The following is a 24,763-nucleotide window of genomic DNA, read 5'->3' as shown; positions in this document are numbered from 1 at the left end:
TAATAATATTATTTATATCTTACTCTATTCTTTATATTGAAAATATATATAAAGAGTTTATAGATTTCTTTTTCTAGAATAAATCGCTATTTATTATTATATAAGAGATCACATGATAACTCACATGCCCCATGGGCACCCGTTGCCCCATAAGCCACCCCCATGGGGCGCCCATAGGCTGGGTCGTAAAAGTACGCCCCACCCCATGGGTGGGTTGAAATCTCAAAACCCACCCCATGGGGCCCCATGCTGCACCCTAGTAACGGATATCATGGCGGCACCCTTATCTTCACTATGGGCATTTGCAAGTGGTCGCACTCAAAGACATCAACCGCGCCTCCCCTGAACATGAACTTACCGCATGATTTCGTCGTGGCACCTTTCAACAATCTTAAGGAGACGAAGGCTATCGTGGAACGATTGCCGAAAGACAGTCTTGCAGCCATTATGATTGAGCCTGTCCAAGGATCGTCGGGATGTCGTCCTGCACTTCCAGAATTCCTGATATACCTGCGGGAAACGACTGAAAGGCTAGGCGCCTTGTTCATCGTCGATGAAGTCATGACTTCTCGTCTTGGACCATCTGGTTATATGGAGACACTAGGCTTGAAGGCAGATCTAATGTCGCTCGGCAAATGGATTGGTGGCGGGATGAGCATTGGGGCTTTTGGTGGGCGAAGAGATATCATGGAGATGTTTGATCCTGCGCGGAGCACGAAGGGATTAATGCACGCAGGAACATTCAACAACAACGTGTTCTCTATGTCAGCGGGTGTCGTGGCTTTAGACATCTACAACGAGCAGAAAGTGATGGAGTTTAATGCCAGGGGTGATCGCATGAAATTTGGGATCACTAGAGTGCTCTTTGAGACAGGACTCTATTCTCAAGAGCATGCCGAATATCTGAAGGATATTCGCGAGATAGACAGCTTCGAGGAAGACGTACGGTTGTACACAGGCAATGATGAGAATGTCCATCTGCCGAAGGTACTCATTTCCAGTCGTGGTACGATGTTGAACCTGCGCTTCACCGGCCCTGACGCAGGCTCATGGCACAATATCTATTACCATTTTATGCTACGGAAGGGAATCTATCTGGCAAGCCGAGGATACACTCCGATGAATCTGGAAATAAGCGATGAGGATGTTGACATGTTTGTGAGCTCGGTTAAGGAGTTTTTAACGATTCATCTCAATGAGCTGAAGAGTAAGGGGTGATCGTTGTGTATAATTTTAGCTTTATTTTACTGTCTCATTATCGCAGAAGATTACCACAAGCTTAACTAATGCTGAGGACGTGTTTGGTTTTCTAATGTGTCACTGCACCTAACTATAATTACCCTCTACAGATTATTGCAGGGCAGTATTTCGACAAAGCACTAATGGCACGGTCTAGACACAGATATTATCAATCCATAGGGAAAGGTGGTATTTCAAGATGTACTATATCAGGAGGGATCTCAATCTATGCGTCGAATGGAGCTCTATGATTAGCCGAAAGTCCTCGGTTAAGAGATCTTGGCTGCATGACCAAAAACCTGATTTATAGCAGCTACAGGGAAAGTCCCTAAAGCCCCATAATACACGTGTTTGTAACACGAGGTTGTGTCTACTTCTTTCGATATCGACGCAGCATTTTCTCCATTAAAATAGTAAGACGAAGCTATCCAGACAACAATAGTTGCAAGCGTTCTTTTATCACATGGTATTCCTCTTTTCTTGTTCATATAGAGTCAATTCGTATCCTTATCTTGAACTTACTGTCTTCGCAGAAGGTACCAGTAGTAGTGGGGTTTACTATCTGAGCCTATGACATATATTAACATTCTGGATAAACTTTCTTCGATAGGTACTTTCTTCAGCAATGATGAAATCCAGGAGACCTAAAACCAACTGCCAGAGAACGTTCACCGCTTGCTGGACATGTCGTCGAAGAAATGTCCGATGCGACAACGCGGTGCCACATTGCGCACAGTGTCAACGGATGCGCATCCCTTGTGAAGGCTATCACATTCGTCTTGTCTGGGTCAATACCACAACTGGGGCTTATGTTCCTCAGCAACGACGAGCTTATCCATGTGAATTGACGTGGAAGGGATATCCAAACTGGACATTGAAAGAAGTTGGGCATCTGATTGATCATTGTGAGCTCAGACAATGTCGCTGCACGCTACATCAAGCTCTCAACCCGTTTTCTACCTTTCCGCAAAGCGACGACGTGACCGAAGTTGATGCTGATGATGAGATGAGAATATCGGAGCTTGCTTCAGAGAAACACTCGGACAACGAGCAGGCTCTTGACGTCTGTAGTCCCACAGCCTGTGAAACCGACATACGCGATCAGAGTACTGTCATGAGCATTGTCCGGAGCGATGCTTCCCATCTTTTTGGCAATACTGCTCTGTCCCATGGGGAAAATAGGACACCCATTAACAACAAAGACATGGACTTCCCTCCTCGCCAGAATAGAGTGAATTTTTCAATGTCTATTATTCAATCTCCATCTCAGTCTCTCACACCGAGTGGACTTCAAGAAGAGAATTTTCTATTTTTCCACTACGTTTCTTATGTTTCGGTACAAATGACGCCGATTGACGACGAGCGCAACCCGTGGAGGTCAACATACCCTTCTATTGCGGTGCAGGGTGCAAAAACAAGCAGCACCGACGCTTTATATCACGCAATTCTAGCGCAATCCGCATACAATATAGCAAACCTAAAGGGGCCTGGACGAGGCAATGGCGAGAAAGCAAGTGCCATGCGGTACTCTGGAAAAGCCATTCAGGAACTCAGGCGGAGCCTGGAATTACCAAAAAAAGATTATTGCAGCGTTCTGGCGGCGCTTCTTACTATCATGCTAGCCGAGCATGTGTTTCACCGCAATTCTCAGGGCTGGCAAAATCATATTCGAGGTGCCATCGGGTTCGTGAGCCAGTATCTAACTCAACAACCGTGGATGTTATCACATGATGCCTGGATTATCACCCAGAACTTCGTGCTGTCTACCGTCATCTCCCAGACGGCCTGTAGCTGCACTACATCCTCATTAGATCACATCGATGAAATGTATGGCATGCTTGACGATGTGATCGCACGACCTAGTTTCGGCTATACAATAGGTGGGACTACACGTCTGATCAGGATGATTTATCAGACTCGGCGAATTGAGGTCCAGTTAGCCATCACTGGATACAAACGGGGCATTCAGGAAATGAACGAGGACGTGCTCGTGCAGGTTGAGGATATTATCCGTCAGCTTGAGACGCCTTTTGATGACGAAGTGGAAATGTACATGGAACAACATGAGCCCAACGACCTCAAGGTCTTGCCCCGGACTCGGCAGCTGGTTAAGCTTCATTTGCATCTCTTCAATGGCGCTGCTATGATCTATCTACTCTGCATGGTTCTGCAATACCCCCCCTCTACTGTTGCTAGTTACGTTTCAGAGGTTCTCATCAATACCATGGCCTTTGTCGACATGGACAGTAATAATGTATCTGTGTGGCCGGTCTTTATCGCAATGGTGGAGGCATACACGTCTGAGTCACTGGAGTTATCAAATCGATACCTAGCGTCCAGCGATGTAGTTGCTGGGAATCGGAAAGATATCGGGCGTGTAGTCCGTCAAGTTTGGGCGGATCGTGAGGAATTAGCGACAAGACGACAGTGCGATCTGGGTGAGGTATCCGTCAATTGGCGGGATGTTATGAAAAGACTAGACCTAGATATCCTGCTCTTATAAATGATCCATTCCTACGAAGTACCTAGGAGGTTCTTCCAATGCCATCTCGCCTCTTGACATCTGGCACTACCCACCTCGAACTTCGCTGGCAAACAATCACCGAATATTGTAAGCTTTGATTATATATATAATTAAGCGGCTTACCCGTAAAGGTCTGGCTGCCTTTTGAGTCAATGCCACGATTCGTGTGTGTGTGTTGGGAGATGCCAAATAATTATCTACTGTAGCTTTACTGGAAATGAAAAGATTCAAAAGTTGGTGGCAATCGGTAGAACCACGCATTAGCTATGGCCTAAAATGGATGACGATGAACCTTTCTGGAATACCTATTGAGCTGACGTTGAGTAGGCTAGAAGCACCGAATATCCGGATTGCCTTTTGCGTTACGACCCAGGGCGAACGTCACAGAGTTGCGGACATTAATGTGCTACCTACGGTTCCACCTGTCAATGTAATAAAATTAGAATATCCGTAGGTGGTGCTGCACAGTGCGCTGTGAAATGCTGATGATGCCTCGCAGAGTGGTACCTCCACATGCCATATATCGCTGTGTAGTCAATTAATTTAATAGTTATATAGATCTGTGCAAAGTACACTGTCATACAGACTAGATCGCCTTGATATTAATAATTCCAGCTTGCCCTGCATGTGTAGGCTGTAGGCGGTAGCTGCTCCGCCACTCCGCGTGCAAAGGATCCCGCCTTGGCCAGGCCAGCGCCAACCTGGCATCAACCGAGTCAATAGAAGATCTAGAACGTAGCACAAGCCATCTGCAATCTCCGTCCATCGAGTTCACAATTTTCCAGCGAGTCCACCGAGGAGGCACAGGGGCCGCGCAAGCCGGTGATTCGCCGTCTTATGATATCTGTTATCCAGTTGCGGCCTTGTCCGCACTAATCTCGGCAATGGCTTCAAAGCTCAACGGCGCATCAGCGACTAGCCGCACGATCGATGCACGAAACATATCCCACTGTTATTGCTGTTATTGCTATTATTGTTCATCCATTGGCCACGCCGTCACCAGAAAGGGGAAACGCGCACACGATGGCAGCTTTTGATTATTTACCAGGCTCGGCCTACTCTAGCTTCAATGCGCTGCCATACGTGGGACCCGACAAAACCTTCCTTGAAGGGGCAAATTACAACTTATCCGCCGTTTGAATCCTCAAGGATTGGTGTTAACCAGAAGCTTGTCACGTAATAATGCTAGTAGGTTGCAGTTTTATATATGGAACCGTAGTACCCACCCCATCTATCCGTTGAGTTTGTTTCGTGATGTTTGCGTGTTCTGTTGTTGTCAGTCTCTACCTCTGCACCACTGTCGTTCATTTCCCATTCCAGTCACTCATTTACCTTGAGGATTTGATCATCATATCAGTTGCAAGTCCAGCACTGATTTGCAGTTGAACTCACTCCCTTCCGGCGCAATTGAATTGTACTTTAACCTTTACACTGCCACCGCTCCTTCTCCGATTGAAGTCGCACTCAATCGTTTTGCCAAACAAACGAAACATTACACACTTTCAACAAGCACCACACACCAAACGGAAAGTTCCAGGGCGGCCATCTCTCGTTGCGCCTATTGATATCATCTCTCCCTATCGCAATCAGAGCAGACGTATATCGGTGGATGGGATCAATTTGAACCTTCGATCTACAGCGGCCTGCCTTGCCTTCGTCCTTCACGTCCAACGTCACCTTTCGCAATGGCTCGTCCTCCCCGGTCACAGCGCCCACGGGTCAACAAGCCCTCCCCACTCCAACAAGTCCATCACACAAGACCGGTATCTCAAGCCCAACCGGAGATGGGATTGGTGCGTGACCCGATGTTCTGGAAACGCTTCTCAGCTGCGGTACATATTGCGGAAGAAGGTGGTGAATCTGGAAATAGTTCTCCGACTAGTAGTCTTGGTGCGAAGCACGAGTATGTCTCCTTCACCCTTACTATTGGAGTAAAGATACGTAAATGTTGTATGATATGGCTGACAGGAGAGGTAGATATGACTGGCTGTCTCAACAGCGGAGAGACAAGAGGAATTGCCGGATCCTATGTGTGAGCATCACTACTGCGGTCGCCTTCGTAATCGCTGGGGGGATTTTTGCCGGCTGGTATTTCCTCAGCCATAAGAAGAAGGCAGAAGGTTCTTGAGAGGGCCCACGAGCTTATTTACGGATTTATGATGCATGAGAATGAGAATAGCATGATGGGGTGGCTGGCGCTGCGCGGGACCACTGGATCGATCGACCGTCCCTTCAAACTTCGGACTCCCCCGATCCTCTCTATATGATGGAATAGATTATTGTCAGAATACATGATGAAGTAAAATAGAGTGGGATAGATGGAGACCCACACATCTGTATGAGAGGAGGGGGGGCATGCCGATGATCAGGACGAAGAATGCATCGCTGCACTTATGTACTGTACTGGCGTTATGGACATGATGCGTACAAGTAGTACACTCAATAAAACCCACCAACCAACATTGGACCCATTTGTACCTCCTACCAGCGTCCCGAAGTTTATCCCTTTCAAATTGGAGCTCCATTTCTATAATCACCCCTATATTACTAGAGATGGTGTCCCGATTCTGATTGCAGCATACTTGATTCTTAGGATGGATTTGTTGATCCCTTGATCTCCATTCCCTATATCCTAGTTGTCTCACATCGTTCTAGGCAGTGCTAGGCACTTCAAACGCAGTACCATCCATATTCAATATTAGCCTCTACGGAATAGTCTCTATGCGGAATCGAAAGTTCAACCAGAATCGCACAACTCTACAGTTCCCATCCTGCCATGGAGACAGAAATAAATGCAGTTCGCCCATCGCTCGCTTATCACCTTGTCTAGCTGCCTCTCCAGTCCCTACCTTCGAAATCGACATACAACCACAATCCATCCAGCCATCCACCAAACATACCGCTAACCACCAAACTGACAACCAACCAAGCGACGAACATTTCGTGATAATCAATCCAGTCCCTCCAATTGGTGCGCCCATTCGCTTCATACACCAGTTTCCAGTATCTTCATTTGCCCACATGTTGACACATGTCCAAGCCACTCGTACGTACGTACGAACGGGCTCTCCACGCCGGAAGTTTCCCAAAACAGAACATTCCGAGCGCTGTGCGAAATGCAACAAAACATTCTTGCATTCTCGGCGCCATACACATTCTTTACTCCTTCGGACGATGCGTACTAGTTAGGCTGCTTTGATAAAGTGTTCCTTTTCTTCGGAACTCCTTGTTTGGGACCCCCCGATGTCGTGGATTGGTGGGCGGGAAGCGCACAGGGGGCAGCCTTTTAGCAACAGGGCTAATCTGTCGATCTTCGGCATGTTCTGTCGCCACCATTGGGATGTTGCCAGTTACCTAAGTAGGTACTCCCGGCCTTTTGGGTGGTACAGAGTCGTTTTTTTTTGGTTTTGGATGCCGATTTCTTCGGGACTGGCCCGATGCATTAGATCCAAGGAAACTCACAAATCGCAAATATCTAGGTATGTATCCTTACGCGGGAGGAACCACTTACCTCGGTCCCAGATCGACGTGTTGGATCATGCTTCAAATTGGAGATCAAGACCTATATTTATGGTTATCCAACCTTACGGTTCAATTTAATTCAATGACGACGACTAATAATATATTTCGCAGGGCATGCATCAAGGGAAGTTGTATTTTGGTTTGCGGATACTTAGTATAGACGCATCAGACCTTAGACTTACGCACGTATGTCTGTTCTAATATATCCAAATGTGTTAAACAAGGATTGGCCAGTGACTGGTAATGAGCAAGTAAGACTGGTTCAAAATAGGTCATAAGGAAGCATCAACCGAATGTAGCCCATCAAGCCTAGAGCGCCTAACGGTAACTATAATTCAATTCATTTTAAAAGATAAGAAAACCCGAGCATTATTTATTGGGATAAATAATCTGGATGGGTCACACTGAGGCAGGCCATTCCATCGTCCTGGTCGAGTGTTACACCACTCACAATTAAATAGAAATTTAGCATGAATAGAAGTCGACTCGCCCTCTCTATTTCGGCTTCGGGCTAAATCACAAACGGTGCGAAATATTTATAGGTAGAACTGCGAAATATTCGAGCCCCATCCGACAAGTTGTACCCTGCCCATCAAATACAAGAAAGTGCCATGTTTCACAGTGGCTGCAGCCTTTCTACAAGGCTGAGCTTGGCTGAAGTCTAGACATAAGAAAACGCTCTCAGGCCCACATATGCAAAACATAAATTTTCAAAAATGGGATATGAAATAAATATGGGGACACGATGCCCGTACCTTATTACTCAGATCTACCGCTATTATTGCCAAGCAAAGAATCTCAGTTGAGAGCACTGGAGATTGCCCGCCTGAGGACGACGAAACACGTCCATCGCAAGCTCGCTGAAAGACTCAGGACTTCCTGACAAGGGAGAACGAGAGAGATAGACATATCGATAGATCCAATTTCGGCTAGCAACCTGGGCAGGTCATCAGCCTCAGCGCGCCACGTAATTATTTCGGAAATTTGACGATGGCGATCGTTTGGTCGGCGTGCAACAAAACCTCGAGACGCTCAAGGAAACTATCACAGTCCTGTACGGAGTAACAGTCACATACAAACTTTTGATGCGGATTTTGACATTGAGCTCCAGGTCCAGTTGGCATGATAAATATTATATACTTCGTATGATGACCCGTACGAAGTACTTACAGTTGCTCTCCTGTCGGGGTTTGTAGATCTTCGAATTTCGTGAGCTTGGATCCACCCGGCTTCTTTGTTTGCTCCGGGAGGTTACATGCAATTCCCAAGGTATTTGAAGTCCCTAGGTAGAAAATTATCCCCCACGTGTTGGGGTTCTGGGATTCCGATGGTACGTAGCACGTACTCGGGCACTAGGTACTGCACTGTGTAGGAGCACTCGGGGTTTGAAAACTCGAACAGCCGGGCAGGTCATGTTCATCATGGCTTGATCGGTTGGGCTGGTGTTGGAGAAAAACGGACTCGCCCGGTTTTTATATTGGACAGGTTGTCGCTTGAAGCGTCCAATGTGATCAAGACCGTCGACGGCACAAGCCCATGTACAGCACCGATTCGGAAGCATGACGGTCTATTGAGTCCGATGTTGTATTGTGTATTGCCTTGCCAAGCTGGCTGGTATGCTCTGGTCCAAAAATAGGGGGCCAGACAAAGAAAAATCATTGGGGCTTCAGCCACAAGCGCAATCGAGCGGACTCTTGCTTCGTATTTGAGTGGGTATGAACGAACTGATAGCGGTCGCATAAGGCGTCCTGGGCCTTCAAGCACCTGTAGCCAATCTTGGGCACCAATTCTGGAAAAAAACGGAAAATCTGGAGATCCCCAACAGTTCTTCGGACAAGACGATGGCGATATTGAACATATTTTCCATTTGCCACTCTGCACTGGGGTACTGTAACGGCCATAAACCGACAGAAACCTGCCTGCCTGCCTGCGCCACGGGAGTATGCTCGTACTATGGGCCCCTGGGCGCCTGGAATGCTGGAAGGCCGCATGAGTGGACACAGCGACGAAGGGTTCCTCGGAGCCAAGTACGAAGTAGTATCGTTTGAGTTGGCGGTGTAATCGTGGACACTTCCTAGGACCTAAGGGACTCTGGAATAGACAGCGGGTGCTGTTTGTCGCCGCCACGCGCAAGGATCCCAAGACATTTTTCGGTTGCCCCCCCAGCCTCAGCAAGACAACATAATTTCCAGCAGCACACAAGAATTCTGATACTTGATACATAACCTACCTCCATTGCTCCGATTGAGATCCCGCAGCTTCACATTAATATTTGCCCTCTGTGACCGATTCGCCCGTGAAGTACTCCTTCTATCTCTAGGTGAGCAAGTCCCCAGCGCTGCCCCGTTATTACGTCAACCATAGCTCAATGGCACTAAATATAACAAGCTCTCCCCGCTGGCCCCTGAACCTTCCTCGACATTCTCCCTCCCTATCCTCAACACAATCGCCCTCCCAAAAGCCTCAACTCGATTCGAGAGATTGATATAATATAATTATAATGGCGTCCCTAAAGAGCGCATTGCCTGCACACCTGAAGCCTTCTACGCTGGGAGGAAACGGAAATGGGAATAAGGCTGCTGCCGACGCTGAGTTCGCCAAAAAGCACCATGGAAAGACTCAATCACACATGGTGAGTGGATTTTCTTTGCTGGAATACATGTGCGGGATTTCTAGAAAGGGTGTTCAAGCTCAGCTTCTAGTGACTGCTGGGAAGTTGAATGCTGGATGGCCGTGAATCATCGGCAGATTCGCTCACCGTCAGTACTGAATCTTGCGAAACCGCTCCCAGCGGTTGCTTGAAACTATCAAACCCATGGAATGGACACGCGAAGTCGAATGCCATTCACTGCGACCATGGGAGAGCCAGTGTTGCCTTGGTGCTTATATATGCCCAAGCTCTGCATGCACCGTGGGAAAAGGGGCAAGGACGACTTGCACATCCACAAGCCGGCTCTTCCTACAACTTTCAAATTCAGCCCTCTCCTACGGCCCGACCCAGATCAACATCCTGCGCTGAGAGAGCCCCCTGAGCATGTACCTACCATAGTTACTATGGATTCCAACCTACCGTCCCCGCTTCCTCAGCCAACCCCCGAGAAGCACGAAGCTACAGATGTTACGATTTCTCCAAATCTATCATTCAAGGATTCGACAGTGCTAATGCCCTTTGACTACCAGGCGTTCGAGAACACATCCACCTCTGTTGCTGCCAGCCAGATGCGAAATGCCCTAAACAACCTCGCCGATACTGTCAGTGATACTGAGCAGAAGAAGGTACATTTGCAACCCCACTCCTTGCCCAGACACTGGTCCTGACTGTTCCTAGCTATTTGAGACGGAAATGGACAACTTCTTTGCCCTTTTCCGACGCTATCTGAATGACAAGGCGAAGGGGAACACACTGTAAGATATACAAATCTGTAGGGGTAGAATATCTAGCTAACTTTCCAGTAGCGATTGGGACCGCATTGCGCCACCAGCTGAGAACCAGGTTGTTGATTATAATGAGCTTGCGAACTCCGAATCTGTTGGTTTCCTGAACAAGCTTGCCGTTCTCAAGCTCAACGGTGGTCTCGGAACCTCCATGGGCTGTGTCGGACCAAAATCAGTTATCGAAGTCCGTGATGGCATGTCGTTCCTTGACCTTTCCGTTCGACAGATCGAGTACCTCAACCGCACATATGATGTCAATGTTCCATTCGTTCTCATGAACTCGTTCAACACCGACGATGATACTCAGAATATTATCAAGAAATACGAGGGACACAATATTGACATCATAACCTTCAACCAATCCCGGTACCCCAGAATTTTGAAAGATTCACTCCTTCCAGTACCTAAATCATTCGATTCTCCCATCACCGATTGGTATCCTCCCGGACACGGAGATGTGTTCGAATCGCTTTACAACTCCGGTATTCTAGACAAGCTCATTGAGCGGGGCATCGAGATTCTCTTCCTTTCCAATGTCGACAACCTGGGTGCTGTGGTTGATCTCCGTATCCTCCAGCACATGGTTGAGACAAAGTCGGAATATATTATGGAACTTACCGACAAGACCAAGGCCGATGTCAAGGGTGGCACCATCATTGATTATGAGGGCTCTGTCCGTCTCCTCGAAATTGCCCAGGTTCCTAAAGAGCATACCAATGAGTTCAAGTCTATCAAGAAGTTCAAGTACTTCAACACCAACAACATCTGGATGAACCTGAAGGCAGTGAAGCGCGTTGTTGAAAACAACGAGCTAGAGATGGAGATCATTCCTAACAACAAGACCATTCCTGCGGACAAGAAGGGCGAGTCAGATATCTCCATTGTCCAACTTGAGACCGCAGTTGGTGCCGCTATCCGCCACTTCCGCAACGCCCACGGAGTCAATGTTCCTAGAAGACGCTTCTTGCCTGTCAAGACTTGCTCTGATTTGATGTTGGTGAAATCAGACCTCTACTCGCTAAAGCATGGTCAACTCCAAATCGACCCAAGCCGATTTGGCCCTGCTCCCCTTATCAAACTTGGCAACGACTTTAAGAAGGTTTCAGACTTCCAAAAGCGCATTGGCAGCATCCCCAAGATCATTGAACTTGACCATTTGACCATTACTGGTGCAGTCAATCTCGGAAGGGGCGTTACGCTGAAGGGCACTGTCATCATTGTAGCCACAGAAGGAAGCACAATTGACATTCCTCCCGGATCCATCCTGGAAAATGTCGTGGTTCAAGGCTCTTTAAGACTGTTGGAGCATTAGGTAGATTCTTTTATGGGGAGCGAAGGAAGGTTTGGGTTTGCTTTTGTTGGTTGCATACAGCCCTGGTGGGCTATGTCGTGCTTTTCAACACGCCGGTCGATGTCGAGAAATAGAGCTCTTATGACCCCCAAGCATGTATTAAGCTTTTAATGATACGGTGCTTTAGAACAACATAGCTTTGTTGCACTGCATCCCTGTGTAATGCTCATAGCCACAGTAATCCCGGTGCTAGTGCATGATACCTATTACTTATTCACAGCCTTACGGGCACTCTACGTCCTATTCTATTATTCCCTAGAGCTAATGGTTATTTTATAATTGTAGCCCAGCAGATAAAGTTCTTTGTATAGCCCCAAAAATCTATAGTAATCTCAAGGATTACCTACTTATTCTCCCCTATCACGTCATGCATCATGCATAATCCAAGCTCCCTCATCATCAACACGCTCAAGCACGGACCATTGCGTGCACTTAACAAGAAACCCACCAGGCGTTATCGGACTCCGATAAGGACTTCCCTCAGGTCTAGATTCGGCCTACCTCTTGACAACTGCATTGTCGCGTGTCCAGCCTTTGCTCTCACTCTCTCTCACCATATTGTCTGCACAATCTCTTTGTATGTTTGAAGATCACCATAACAGTCCTATTGCTAATTTGTAGGCTTTAGGGTAGGCAGAACCAAGCAAGGGCTGCGTGAACGCCACTAGCGGACCGACGCGGTTGATCAGGTACCTCCTACCATCTACCACGGACATAGGGAGTTGAAGATCGGAACAACTGATGAATATTTAAGTGGGGGCTGAGCAGGTGGCAGACAGTCTGTATGAGATTCCGCAGCTGGTAGATATATTTGGCCAACTCTTGTGTCTTTTGGTAGCTCGATTCGCATGCTGATGATCCTTTGTTGTAGCTATCGCCACAGCTCAAGGTAGTCTCGAACAACACAGCCATACCGTTTCAAAGGCTTTTATACATAGGAGAGCTAGTTTGCGAACAGACGAATTCCAAAGTTTCCAAAACGCATTCTGTAGGGCTTCAATACACCCCCGAACAAGGCTATAGCCTCGAGGCTTGTACCGCCTCTGGAAGGCGGGACAGACGAACTTGACGATATTTGGGCCCGCGCCAGTGCTTGATATAACTTTGGGAATATTGTGCAAGGGATATTACAGTCAACACGGATTCGTGCAGCTACTTGAGCACGACGTGGAAGCTCATACAAGTTTCTGTGCTTTTGCAGCCTTGATCAAATATGGAGAATCAAGACTCGACTTTAGCAGCCGGAGCTTCTACTCCCCAGGTGGAACGAAGAGAAGAGCGGCCTTTGCCACCGATTCCGCCATCCGAGCAAGAAGTGAATTCGAGGGCGGAGCAAAACGATGCTACCTTGTTTCAAGGCCAGGCTGCCAGTTCTCCAGAAGAGCGAAGTGATGCTGAGCATCAATATGAGGCTTGGAGAGATGCCGATCTTGAAAGCAACAATGAGGATAGCCATACTCAAAATCAACCTAAATCAACCATTACATCTCCTGCAGCCACTGGGCCCGGGGATTCTGAGTCACGCAGGTCGGACAGTTCTGGATCTCAACGTGAAGCAGCTGGTGAAGTAGCTGGTGGAGAAATTGAGTCGCCAATAATTACGCCCTCAGGCAACGTCACGTTCAGACCTGGCCCTTCTACACCCAGTGGTGACCTGCCTATATCCACACCACCGATTCCATTTGATCGGAGTGGCGGACCATCTTCATCTGAAAGACCACTTCCACTTCCCCCAACGTCGTCGGATCCGAGTCCACGTGGGGGACTGGACGGTGCAGAAAGGGAAAGTGTTATGCCCAGATGGCAACCAGATGCTGAGGTCACTATCTGCCCTATTTGTGGGACACAATTCAGTATGATTCCCAACTTACCATTCCTCCTCGTATGGTTATTGACACTTTGACACTAGGTTTCTTTATTCGTAAACACCATTGCAGGTACGTGAATATTCCCGAGTTGTGCAAACTTATGATGTCGTTTAGTAAGCCTTATTAACTCCTTGTAGAAAATGCGGTAGAGTTGTCTGTAATTCTTGTTCTCCCCATCGCATCACCATTCCGCACCCATACATAGTTCGACCACCAACCGAAGACGCACCTCCAACACCTCTAACCAGGGATTCTGCACGTTCTTCTATTTCCGCTGAATTTAGGGGTATTGGTGGAGGAGAACGTGTGAGACTCTGTAATCCTTGCGTCCCAGATCCAAACGTTGCTCCTCCACAGTCCAATTTCAGCAACTCGCCAGCCTCCTCCTCCCAGCCAAGCGGACATAGCCGCTCATCAAGTGCTATGTCGCCTTTCCATGGTCAATATCAACACCCGGGGGGCAGTCAAAGTAACCCTATATTGGTACAACGTCTTCGAAACGCGCCTCGAAGACCACGAGAATCTTCAATACTTGGTCAAAATAATTCCTCCCATTCGCAAAATCTTCAATCTCGAGGCTCATCTTACAATACTAGAGAAGGTCATAGATTCGTTGATCCGCTAGAAAGTCGATCTCGGAGTAGCACGGTATACTCTCCCTTTCCCGTCCAAAGGTCGTACCAATACTAATACAATTAGGTGGGCGGAAATGCACGTGATATATATTATGTGGTGAGTTGTGCTTCACTCAGATATTCCCGCAAAAACGCGGCCTAACAGTTATATCCAGGTCAACAATTTGAGCGATCGACCTTCCGGTGCCCACAGACACCCGTCTATGACCGCGAGAAACGATATTGACCTCTCCCGTTCGCAAGTACCACCAACACTACGCCCACCCCAACAACCACGACGACAAATACTAGAGGAGGATGAATGTTGGGTCTGCCATACCGAACTTCCATCTCGCTTGCTTCCAGACTTCGAAACTTTACGCTCTCAACACGTAGAGGCATGTATCGCTTCTGTAATGCATGGTTCTCCCCCTCCACCACCAGCCCAAAGCGATCCAAATCGATCATCATCCTCTGTCAATACCATATCTTCCAGCCCCGAGCCCCGCTCTGCAGCACAGTCGCGTCGAACTGGCGTCTTCCCCTACTTAGGAACAGAAAAGGACTGCGTTGATGATGCGGAATGTACGATTTGCCTGGAGGAATTTGAAGTCGGCGTGGAGATGGGAAGACTAGAGTGCTTTTGCCGGTTTCACTTGAAGTGTATTAGGGAGTGGTTTGTATCCCATCCTGGGGAATGTCCTGTGCATCAACATGGTGGCGGTTACTGATCGATCCCTTGACGGGAACATTTTGCGAGCGTCATGTAGCGTATTAACTTCTAGCACCTAGCTAAGTTATCTTAATTAAAATGAGCATTGCTGTATTTGTTTCTGTTGCTCTCGATGGAAATGCCTTAGGGACTGTTTTGCATCTGAACTCAGGCGAGTACCTCCCGTTTGGCACCCATAGCAACGTCTCGAGTTGCCTATTATCTTCCATTGTCTTTGGCCCTCCTAACTGCATTTTATAACGCCTAGTAAAGCGAAAATTCGAAATGGATGCATTGGATAGTTCATACCTCCGTAATCGAGTCACATATATGACGTGCTATTTGAGATAACTATAAGAAACTCCCGCTTCGTTCGCTCGGCTACCCTACCGAGTTTTGAAGTGAGGCTATTGATAGACGAGAGCATCGAATTCGTTTAGCGACAGGGTGCCAAAAAGAAATGTCGACAAAAGCAGGCTGTATAAAAAATAACAAATAAAATTACATAAGCCAAGAATGGCAAAAGAGTTCATTGCCCACAGCCAATTAATCTCTGCCGTTTCGATGTTGTCGCTAGACCTAGTTATATTTCTCTTCGATATGAGGTGTCGTGTGACACTTGTGGGGAGTGTCTTAAAGAGCTAGGTTGTCGTTATGGCATTTTTGTTTATTTGAATATATACAGTAGCGACAAGCAGCGAGGTTATGCCGGCCGGATAGAGCGGTGAGGCGAGCCCCTATAGAGGGATAGTGAGCGGTGAGATGGGCAGATTGTCACTTCAGTAGATATCGATTGGAGATTGGCTCTGATCTAGCAAACAAAAGATAGATATCTGGTTAGCTTTAGAGCTTTGATTATTACGATGCAAGAGTGTGTTTACCTGGCTTCTCAAAGTGAAGACTTGAGTAATTCTGAATTTCTGATAGTCTAATATCCGGGAAAGGTGATAGGGAGCTCTAAGAGACCGTTTTGCAATCGAATCTCCCATCTAGATAGTTTTCAGTCCCAATAATCATGTTCAAGGAGTATGTCCTAAAAGATATGAGGTGGCCCCTGACCGTTTAATTTATAGAAATAAGTCGGGACCGTAAAGGCCCTGCGCTATCGAGAGTAAATAATGATCAAGCCCTCTCTGTGATTAAGAGCTTTCGTTTCCGATCTATCGGCAACGGCTCCGGTTCGGTTTAGAGAGAGCCAGAATTTACAGGGGATATGCAAAACTAGATCGAAATTCCTTAGGAGAGCTGGCCTCAGCTGAGGCACCGTGTTATTCTGGCCGCTTAAAACCTCTCATGCAGACTCCCCCGGTAATACTAGCTACAAGTTGGGTCTCTAAACTGAGCCATTAATAGTAATTTGTTGCACGTATTGCTTAATTAGCCAGCACAGGGTGCCTCATTCTCCCTAAATGGATCATCTTTCTTCCTCTGGCACCTTTTTTTCATTCTTCGCCTACCAAATGGCGGCTCGACAACACAGTCACCATGGTTCCCCATACCCTTACTGTTTACCCATCCCTATTTCGACACCGAGGCTTCATGCTCGGAGACAGCATGGGAGTGGGAAAGAACATGATAGCGATTCTAGTAATGTCGTTAGTTAAAGACGATCCAGGATTTTCTCTAGTTGTAGCTCCGATGGTGCTATATGCGCAGTGGCTTAATGAAATTGAACGAACTTGGCAAGAGGTTAGTCTATTAACAAAACCATAATTACGTATTACCCATCTGGTATCCGAATAGTAACCACTCTGTCGCCAACCATATTTGTTGGTCAATATAACAGACTAATTATTTAGTGGCTTGTCAATATATCAAACTCTGTCAATATATATGCCTTGTCAATAAAGAGATGCCCAATCTGCCAGTTTCGTAAGACGGGATGAAGGTCAAAATGTTGAATGAGGGGATAGCTGGTTTCATGGATCTAATTCCCTTACATAATTACAAAAGCAAGAGTCCGGTCCCAGGCTTCTGAGATTCTGGATATAGGGCACGTTAGGCTGAGAAAAGTTAGAACCAACTGAATGCAGATTAAAGAGGCGATTGCAATATGTACGGGGTGAGATCGTGCAGATAGGACTATCGATCTCTTCCCGTTATTATACAATATCTACGCTCTCCCGGGCCAAAATGCAATACCTGTAACTGGGGCTGGATTAAGTTTCATTAACTATGTATATGGACTCCTAGGTCTATATTAGGTCTATTAGAAACTCAAAACGCGCAGCTATCACTTTTAAAATTAAGAGGCTATAGAAAACTTACACTTAAACCGATAATAAGATAAGGACTTCGGAACGTGTTATTTGAAGCCTCTAGTAATAAAACAAAAACACGCAAGTTATTTCCCTCCGCCAGTTCCCGACGAATTAGAGACAAGAGTACACAGTCTGCCCGAATCTATCAAAGCCAACTCAACAATAAACAAGCGCATCTCAAAAGAAACTCCGATGACATTCACCACTCGGATTTAAACTTGCCCTTCGCTCCTTGCCAGCTGAAGGGCTTCTTACTTGCACCAAGTCCGTAACTGCCTAACATTACCAATCCAAGTTGCGACCGCAAAGCCCAGAATGACAAACATTATTCTTAGGGCGTGGGATATTCTCTTGCATGCTACAAGTAGAAATGTTAGCAAGCAGAAACAGAAGCTGTTAACTCAGGGAGGGGGTTTGACCCGAAGAAATATCCTCCAAGCATGAAGATCAGGCGTAAAAAGACCACAGCCACACAGAGTTCCACTCTGGCCCGGTCGTCGTTGTTGTACTTTGTAGGAACTTCCCTCTCACATTCTTGAATTATTGTCTCAAGCTGTTGGATATTATCAGAGGCTGGACGCTCAAATGATAGATAGGGAAAGAGCGCGCACGGGTTTCATTTTCTCTTCCTTGACTTCGGTTTCTTTTTTGGCTTCTTCGGCTTGAGTCCGCGCCTCTACAATATCAGAAGCCAGAACGAAAGCCAGATAGTGGCCACAGCCCCAGTCTCGCATAGGATTCTCATATGCCTCGTTCTTCCAGTCATGGTTGTTGAGCTCAACACCAACCCAGGAGACATCCGTGAGCCATTTCGCCTCACCCTGCTTTACTCCTCGGAATATAAGAAGCCTTTTGAGATAGTCCTTCACCTTATCATCATCATCCCAGGAGGGAAAGCTCTTTTGGATCATCTCTAAAGATTTTTCATGGTTGGGCTCTTCGTTTCCAACCTTAAGTCCGTTCCGAGTACGCTCAATCTGAGCAGCCAGGGCATAAGCCAGCCTCTGCTCACAACCGCAGCCCTCCAAATGGTTCCTTAAGTCTAGATATGGCCAATGGTGGAGGTCATCACCGATCAAGAAGACCTTATCAACCCATTTGGTGTCTTTGTCCATTATTCCTCGGAATTTGAGTACCTTCTTAAGGGAAGCCTTGACACTGGAGTTGGAGTCATTAGGACTCGGGAATCGGTACCCATCAGACTCGCCCGTCTCTGGATCTTCGTTGCAGCTGAAGTAAACAGAGTTAGGTGTATCGCTTAGCTCGAAAAGGGGGCGACGACCATCACCATTCCGTCACAATACCCGGACGGCGGGACCTTCCTCACCTGAACTAGCTAACTCCGTAACATAGACTAATAATTATACAGTGCGGTAGATTCGCTGCGGAAGAGGGAATTTAGGGCTCATGTCTGTCTCAGAACCAAGATTTGATAAAGTTATAAAGATATGCTCAGCGCTTTTCATCAATTATATCACTAAAGATCATCTAGATACGGTTTCAATATCCAGCACAACACAACGCTACCACCCTCCCACCTCGGCCCTCGTTTTTCGTTCTTCCTCCTCCCCTGGTACCCACTGTAAAAGGACAATCTCCTAGGCACGACCGACAACCCACTACTGCTGTCCTTATCTCGGCTCAGAAGCTTATAAATAGAAAGAGTTATAGATATTTGACTTCCCCCCCCCCTTTCCAACCTTCGTTCCAAATAAACACCTCTATTGATTAAACCCGTGTGCAAGAAAGGTATCTGAACGAGAAAAATAAATGATATCGCCGCAATGGCACTCAAAAAAGGTGCACAGTGCTCAGATAACACCTCGCTCGAAAAGGCTCGGAAACTCCTTCAAAATCCAAGGCACTCCCAGGATGTTATTACCCAAATGTTCACCTGCGGTTTACACTGGTGTTGGAGTAATATCCCTGCTGTTTCTTCCCCCATCTCTCTCCTTCTTGCTCAACAAGCTCCTCCTGAACCCGCTCTTGGGGCTATCTGCTCCTACAGATCCGTTCTCGGTAGCTGCGGCAGAGAGGACGAAATTACTCTTCAACACCACAAAGCCACTTCCAGCCTTGACCTGCTTCTCCTGCCCGGAACCAGATTCATCGACGAAGAAAAGATTCTCGCCCAGATCATCGTCGCTGCCGAATGTGTTGTGGCCTTTGACTTGGATCTGGAACTGCGTGTCTGCTGAACAGGCGCACTTGAAGTTCTCTTTCTTCTCATTGAACGCTACGGTGCCGGATGCAGATTTGATGTGATCGGTTTTGTGAAGTGTCTTGGGTTTCGGGGTGATTTGCTTGACGTAGACCATGACGTTCGACGAGGGGGGGTACCCGGAGGCCGAGATAATTGTGAAGTGGGCGGTGCCCGTTGGGGCACTGCCCGGAGTACCGTACGCGGTGCTATGTATAGAAGATGCCCCAAAACTTTTCTTCCGGCTATGCCCGTTGTCTCCAGCTGAAGTTCCTGGTGGTGTAGTAGGCGCGGTAGTCTCGATCAGAGGCGGCGCAATTGCAGGAGCACGCTTCATGCCACCGACGCTTCCACCAGCTACGAATGCAGCGTCTTCCGCTTCCATTAGTGTAGCAGGGGCGGTTCCGTTCGTTTCCTCTTCGTCCTTCTTCTTGCTCTTGAAGCCATGCAGGAGGAATGATGCACCTTTACTAACGTTGTGCGCTGCAAAACCGACACCCTTGATTGGCGCGCCAGCGACGCCCGTAACTATCTTGCCAGGAGTTGCGAAAGTGCCTGAGAAAGTGGACGATCCTTGACGAGAGCGGGTAACGTAGTCCGGCCGGAATAGTAATCGTAATTTTACATTTCCAGATTTGCCATCTAAGGCCAGATCATATTCGTGCGCCTTGAACGGGTCTAGTAACTCGAGGTTGATGTCCGCGGAGCCCAAGAAATCCGCCTTGTCGCCAAAGTCCCAATCGTAAACGTTGCAGACGAATTTGGCAGCTGTTCGCGAGGGAACATCTACCTCGAAGAACTCATTCCAGGCTGGATGAAGGGTTTTCTTCTGCACCTTGGTCTTGAAGACGTCTTTACCATTGAGCTCAAACTTGCAATATGGATCGCTGTACCCATTTCGATCCGCAGACGGGAGATCTGACGCATGAAGAACATCAACTCGCAGTTTGCCCATGTTGTTGATACTCTCGCTAGGGTCAAGTTGCATTTTGACTGGGATATACTTCAAGCTAACTTTGACACTGCTGGTCCTTCCTTCCTCATCTTTCATCTTGAGAATTGTGGGATTGTTCTTGGAATGGTTAGAATTCTTCGAAACATATAGGGGAGGCAATACTTACCAAGCACTGCTTGAGGGTGTCCAGGGTATTCCCAGTCAGTTTAGCAATGGTATGGTGGTCATCTGCGCCACCCCCATGCTTCGCACCTTTGTCGCGGAGACGAAGGGTGATTTTGGAAAAGTCTAGTTCGCGCACAAAACAATCACCGATATCGTCAAGCGTGGCTGTTCTCGATCGAATTGTCGACGAGACATAAGATGGGAAGGCCATGTCATCCATCACAACCTCCACACGAACGTCGTCGCGACTAAGATCAACATCGAGAATCTTAAAGATAATAAGGCCAGACTCGTACTTGACAAGTTCTTCTGGTGTGAGTCGTATTTTCGGCAATTTCTCCGTCTCTGTTGTCTCGTCTTGCTCCATTTCGCCCTCAGCTAGTGCCTTCGCCAGTGAGCTATCAGATGCAGCAGGGCCGGCCGACCCATTTACCATCGACTGCTTGCTTCCTGCGGTTCTGGTCGAATCTATGGAGATACGCCCTGCCTCAGATGACATCTTTTTGGCTGCCGCTTCCTCATCTTCCGGGTCTGCTATATTGAGAAGGGGATAGAACGCTGCGGTGTAGTTGAGGGTGCCCTTTGGTGAGCCCTTCCCGTGTATACGCAAAGCGGCTGCATGGCGGGTTTTCTCGTCATGGACTAGATACTCGCCATTTTCGGCCTGCTGAACGTACTCGGATGCCAAGACCTGGATACTTCCCAGTGACCGATCATCACCCATTGTCTCTTGATCCATGACTTCTAGAGTAAGTCTTTCCCTAGTGCTGTGCACGGGCACATAGATCACTTCGTCCCAATCAGGATTGAGATTGTTCTGGAATGTGACTGTGCGGCCCTTCTCTATGCCAGACAGGAGCACTCGTACGTAGGGATCAGATTTGCCCAACGTTTCGAGATTTCTGAGGTCCTTGGCGTTAATAAAATGGAATCTCATCACACCAATTGGGGTGACATAGCCACCCGTCCCAGCACCGACACCGGATAGAGCGACAGGCTTCCACTGCAGTGTCAACTTTGCGCGTCCTGTCTTCGCACCAGCAAGGTTGTACCATTCCTGTCCTTTCTCCATCAAGCCCAGCATATCGTCCAGCTTGATCTGATAGGTACCCAAAATAGGGTCAGTGCCGAGATCTCGGTCATCCTTGATCACGAGACCCAGCTTGGCATTCTTGCGGTCAGTGATTAGCAGCTCCTTGTGGCCATTGTCCCAGATGGGGTTGTTCGTTCGTTTCAACTTCCTGGTTACGTGGACTTCCTTATTATTGAGTAGAAGTACAGCATAGGGGTTAAGCTGCCCGATAAAACTCTTGCTGCCGTCAAGATCTTTAACCTGCTCAACGGTGAAGCGTGCAATTCCCGTATTGGACTCTGGTGGGGGCCCCTTCTTCCCGTCCCCATTGGCCTCTCCTTCAAGCACAGGGAAGAATCGTACATCTGCAGTCAAGAGCCCTCGTGCTTTGCCGTCGTTGGCCACCAACTCAAGCTGCTCGTTCTCGTGATCTGTCACGTCTTGAACCCTCTCTAGTGGGAAGCGAGCAGTTCCGAGCTTCTTGTGCTTGCGATAATCATTGAAGTCAATAATATCCATGGTGAGAACATCGTTGAACGACGTGACCAAGAGGTACTTGGTCTCGTTCCATTTTGGATTTGTGGTTTGCTTGATAACCTTGGTCTGTGCTAATGTCGCTCCATCGTTGAAGGACAAGGCAGTAAACGGGTCAGGGGATCCAGAAAACTTGTCCGGGTTCTTCAGGTCCTGGGCTCCGTATAGAGTAACAGCCAGGACACCAATCGCTTGGTCAACTGGGGATCCGGAGAGCATCTTGGCCACTTCAATTGGAAAGACGTTCGGCGCATACATGATAGGCCCAATGTTGGCATGGATCTGTTCCAGAATGAATGTTTCCAAACCAGGGATGAAATTGATGTCAAACCCAAGCGTATCGCCACCTAGGGGCTTGCAAACGTAATCGATAGTCGGACGCTCCAAAAAGCAGACTTCGACCCTTTCGACATGGGGAAAAGGGATCTGGAGCTTTATCTTGACCCGCATGAGGCCAGAAAATGCCATGTCCTCCACGATGACATCCAGCCCTTTGCTCACCACACCTTTGCCAATTCTGACCTCCAGCACAACTTTAGGGTTGATTTGGCTCTTGACCTGACGAGACGTCATATCGGAGTGATCGCCAGGAGTGAAGCTGAACTTCCAGTCCATAAGAACGATATCGGCCTCGGCTTTTGGGTAGGTCTTGACATGTTCTAAGCGGGGTGGCTTGGATCCGAGGGTAAATGTTTTCATGCGGAGGCTATCGAGGAAAGCAGGTGTGGATACACTGAGGACCTGATCAACCGCATTTATGATGGTTTCCGCCAAGACGGGCTGATATATGGGCCAGAATTTAAGCATGAAGCTGTTCATCCACTCCAAACTCTCGGTATCCGTTTCGAGCCTGCGTTTGGACATCTCTCGGTTTATATCGTCTCGAAAATTCCGCCTTACTCGACGGAGCGACGTTCGATAATATGTGCCGCAAACCGCCATAATGAAAAAGACCCAAGCAAGGCCGCCGCCTAGCGTCGCTATAAACCACGAGGAGAGGCAGGCAAATACGATTACCGCCGTGTTGTGATACCAATCTGCCAGAAGCCGTATTAGAAGGATTGGGAGATATCATTTGGAAAATAGCTCACCTCCAAAGAGTTTGTCACTGAGCTTCCCCTCTAGCCAGTCCTGGTAGTCTGCCATATTCCCCTCGTCAAGCTCACTTGAGGAATCGGTACTGAACCTTGGCGGCCAGCCGGTTCGCTCAACCCATCTATCATAGTCGTCTACCCCAATATGTCCGTTTGCCAATGGTTTGCCATGGCTGTCTTTAATCGGGGCGACAGGGGGGAGCGCACCAGCAGTCGTGGGCGAAGGGAGATCGTAGGCGCCGGGTTGTCCATCGTCGATATCTGTTGGGATTGCGACTGCTTTGGACTTGTGTTCGTGATGGAAGCCTTCTGGTATACGCTGAGAAAAAAAAAGAGTTATTAGTGGAAAAGCTTCGTAGAGCATCAATGGATAGTCAACTTACGGCCCTGGCCTGGGCAGCCTTTTCTTCTGGGCTCGCATTAGGGTCGAAAGTGAATGCCTCTATTCCGGCCTTGTTGCTCTCGGTGACAATTTTCTTTTCCGCATCCTCAGCGGTCACCGAGGTGTTCGGGTCTGCAGCAGCTTCCACCACACCCTGAGCCTTTAGCTCTGCGGCCGAGGACTCCAGCGACATCCCGGGAGCGGGCAGCTGTGGTTTTGCAGAGTCAATTGAGGATATTCGACATGCAGGCCGAAGACGACGTCTCTATAGTATATCGATACGTCAATTCGCACAGGATGGTTCGAGGAAGGGGAGAGGGCGCGGCACCGAAGAATGGACGATGTTGGGAGGGGGTTGGTCCGGGGAGCTTGGCTGGTGGAAGCGAAGTAGCTCTGCTGCTACTAGTAGTACGTGGTGGGACGAGGAGATTGGAATTGGGCTGGGAGATGCCGATGGAAGAGTGGCGGGCGAGGTGAGTAGCAGAAGACTAGTAGTTCGTAGCTCCTCAAGTAGTAGGGGTGCAGCACGACGCAAGTCGCAGACGCAGACGCAGACGCAGACGCAGACAGTCTCGAGAGAGACTATTTAGCTGGTGGCTTTTTCGAGATTCCAAGTTTCCAAGGTTGTGGCCAGTGGAGATGTGGAGACGTCGATCGTGGGCAGATGCCGCAGCAGGAAAGGAAAACGGGAGATGTGAGAGGTGCGATCACTGCGATGGGAACCAGAACCTGGTCCAGCTGTGATGTGCAGTTCGGGTTGTCTGTGCACCCAGTGGGCGTGGGTTGCCTGGTACTCGTAGGGGAACTGGCGCTGAGATCGTGGGTTTCCTGGTGG

General features: G+C 48.0%; 6 protein-coding genes across 6 annotated transcripts; 5 read left to right on the top strand and 1 right to left on the bottom strand.

The window, feature by feature from the left end:
• Nucleotides 1–294: 294 nt before the first annotated feature.
• Nucleotides 295–1,218, top strand: BP5553_06229 (uncharacterized protein; the record flags this gene model as incomplete). The annotated part of the gene is made up of 1 exon (XM_032014852.1): nt 295–1,218. One exon carries the CDS (start codon nt 295–297, stop codon nt 1,216–1,218), a length of 924 nt encoding a protein of 307 aa, XP_031869533.1.
• Nucleotides 1,219–1,864: 646 nt separating this feature from the next.
• On the top strand, nt 1,865–3,742 carry BP5553_06228 (Zn2 DNA-binding protein; the record flags this gene model as incomplete). Its single annotated transcript, XM_032014851.1, has 1 exon — nt 1,865–3,742. One exon carries the CDS (start codon nt 1,865–1,867, stop codon nt 3,740–3,742), a length of 1,878 nt encoding a protein of 625 aa, XP_031869532.1.
• A 1,706-nt stretch (nt 3,743–5,448) lies between these two features.
• Nucleotides 5,449–5,740, top strand: BP5553_06227 (uncharacterized protein; the record flags this gene model as incomplete). The annotated part of the gene is made up of 2 exons (XM_032014850.1): nt 5,449–5,666; nt 5,737–5,740. The coding sequence occupies 2 exons, from the start codon at nt 5,449–5,451 to the stop codon at nt 5,738–5,740; spliced, it is 222 nt and encodes a 73-aa protein (XP_031869531.1).
• Nucleotides 5,741–9,785: 4,045 nt separating this feature from the next.
• BP5553_06226 (UTP-glucose-1-phosphate uridylyltransferase) lies at nt 9,786–12,032 on the top strand (the record flags this gene model as incomplete). Its single annotated transcript, XM_032014849.1, has 4 exons — nt 9,786–9,917; nt 10,184–10,561; nt 10,614–10,690; nt 10,742–12,032. 4 exons carry the CDS (start codon nt 9,786–9,788, stop codon nt 12,030–12,032), a joined length of 1,878 nt encoding a protein of 625 aa, XP_031869530.1.
• Nucleotides 12,033–13,284: 1,252 nt separating this feature from the next.
• Nucleotides 13,285–15,284, top strand: BP5553_06225 (uncharacterized protein; the record flags this gene model as incomplete). The annotated part of the gene is made up of 5 exons (XM_032014848.1): nt 13,285–13,924; nt 13,981–14,008; nt 14,077–14,587; nt 14,639–14,671; nt 14,730–15,284. 5 exons carry the CDS (start codon nt 13,285–13,287, stop codon nt 15,282–15,284), a joined length of 1,767 nt encoding a protein of 588 aa, XP_031869529.1.
• Nucleotides 15,285–17,899: 2,615 nt separating this feature from the next.
• BP5553_06224 (C2 (Calcium CaLB)) lies at nt 17,900–24,121 on the bottom strand (the record flags this gene model as incomplete). Its single annotated transcript, XM_032014847.1, has 6 exons — nt 17,900–18,079; nt 18,138–18,756; nt 19,432–20,798; nt 20,848–23,489; nt 23,544–23,865; nt 23,930–24,121. The coding sequence occupies 6 exons, from the start codon at nt 24,119–24,121 to the stop codon at nt 17,900–17,902; spliced, it is 5,322 nt and encodes a 1,773-aa protein (XP_031869528.1).
• Nucleotides 24,122–24,763: the final 642 nt, after the last annotated feature.

This window comes from Venustampulla echinocandica, assembly GCF_003357145.1.
Source record: "Venustampulla echinocandica strain BP 5553 chromosome Unknown scaffold_3, whole genome shotgun sequence".
Classification (NCBI taxonomy): domain Eukaryota; kingdom Fungi; phylum Ascomycota; class Leotiomycetes; order Helotiales; family Pleuroascaceae; genus Venustampulla; species Venustampulla echinocandica.
The sequence above is the reverse complement of the archived record's forward strand: the minus strand, read 5'-3'. Positions and strand labels throughout refer to the sequence as shown.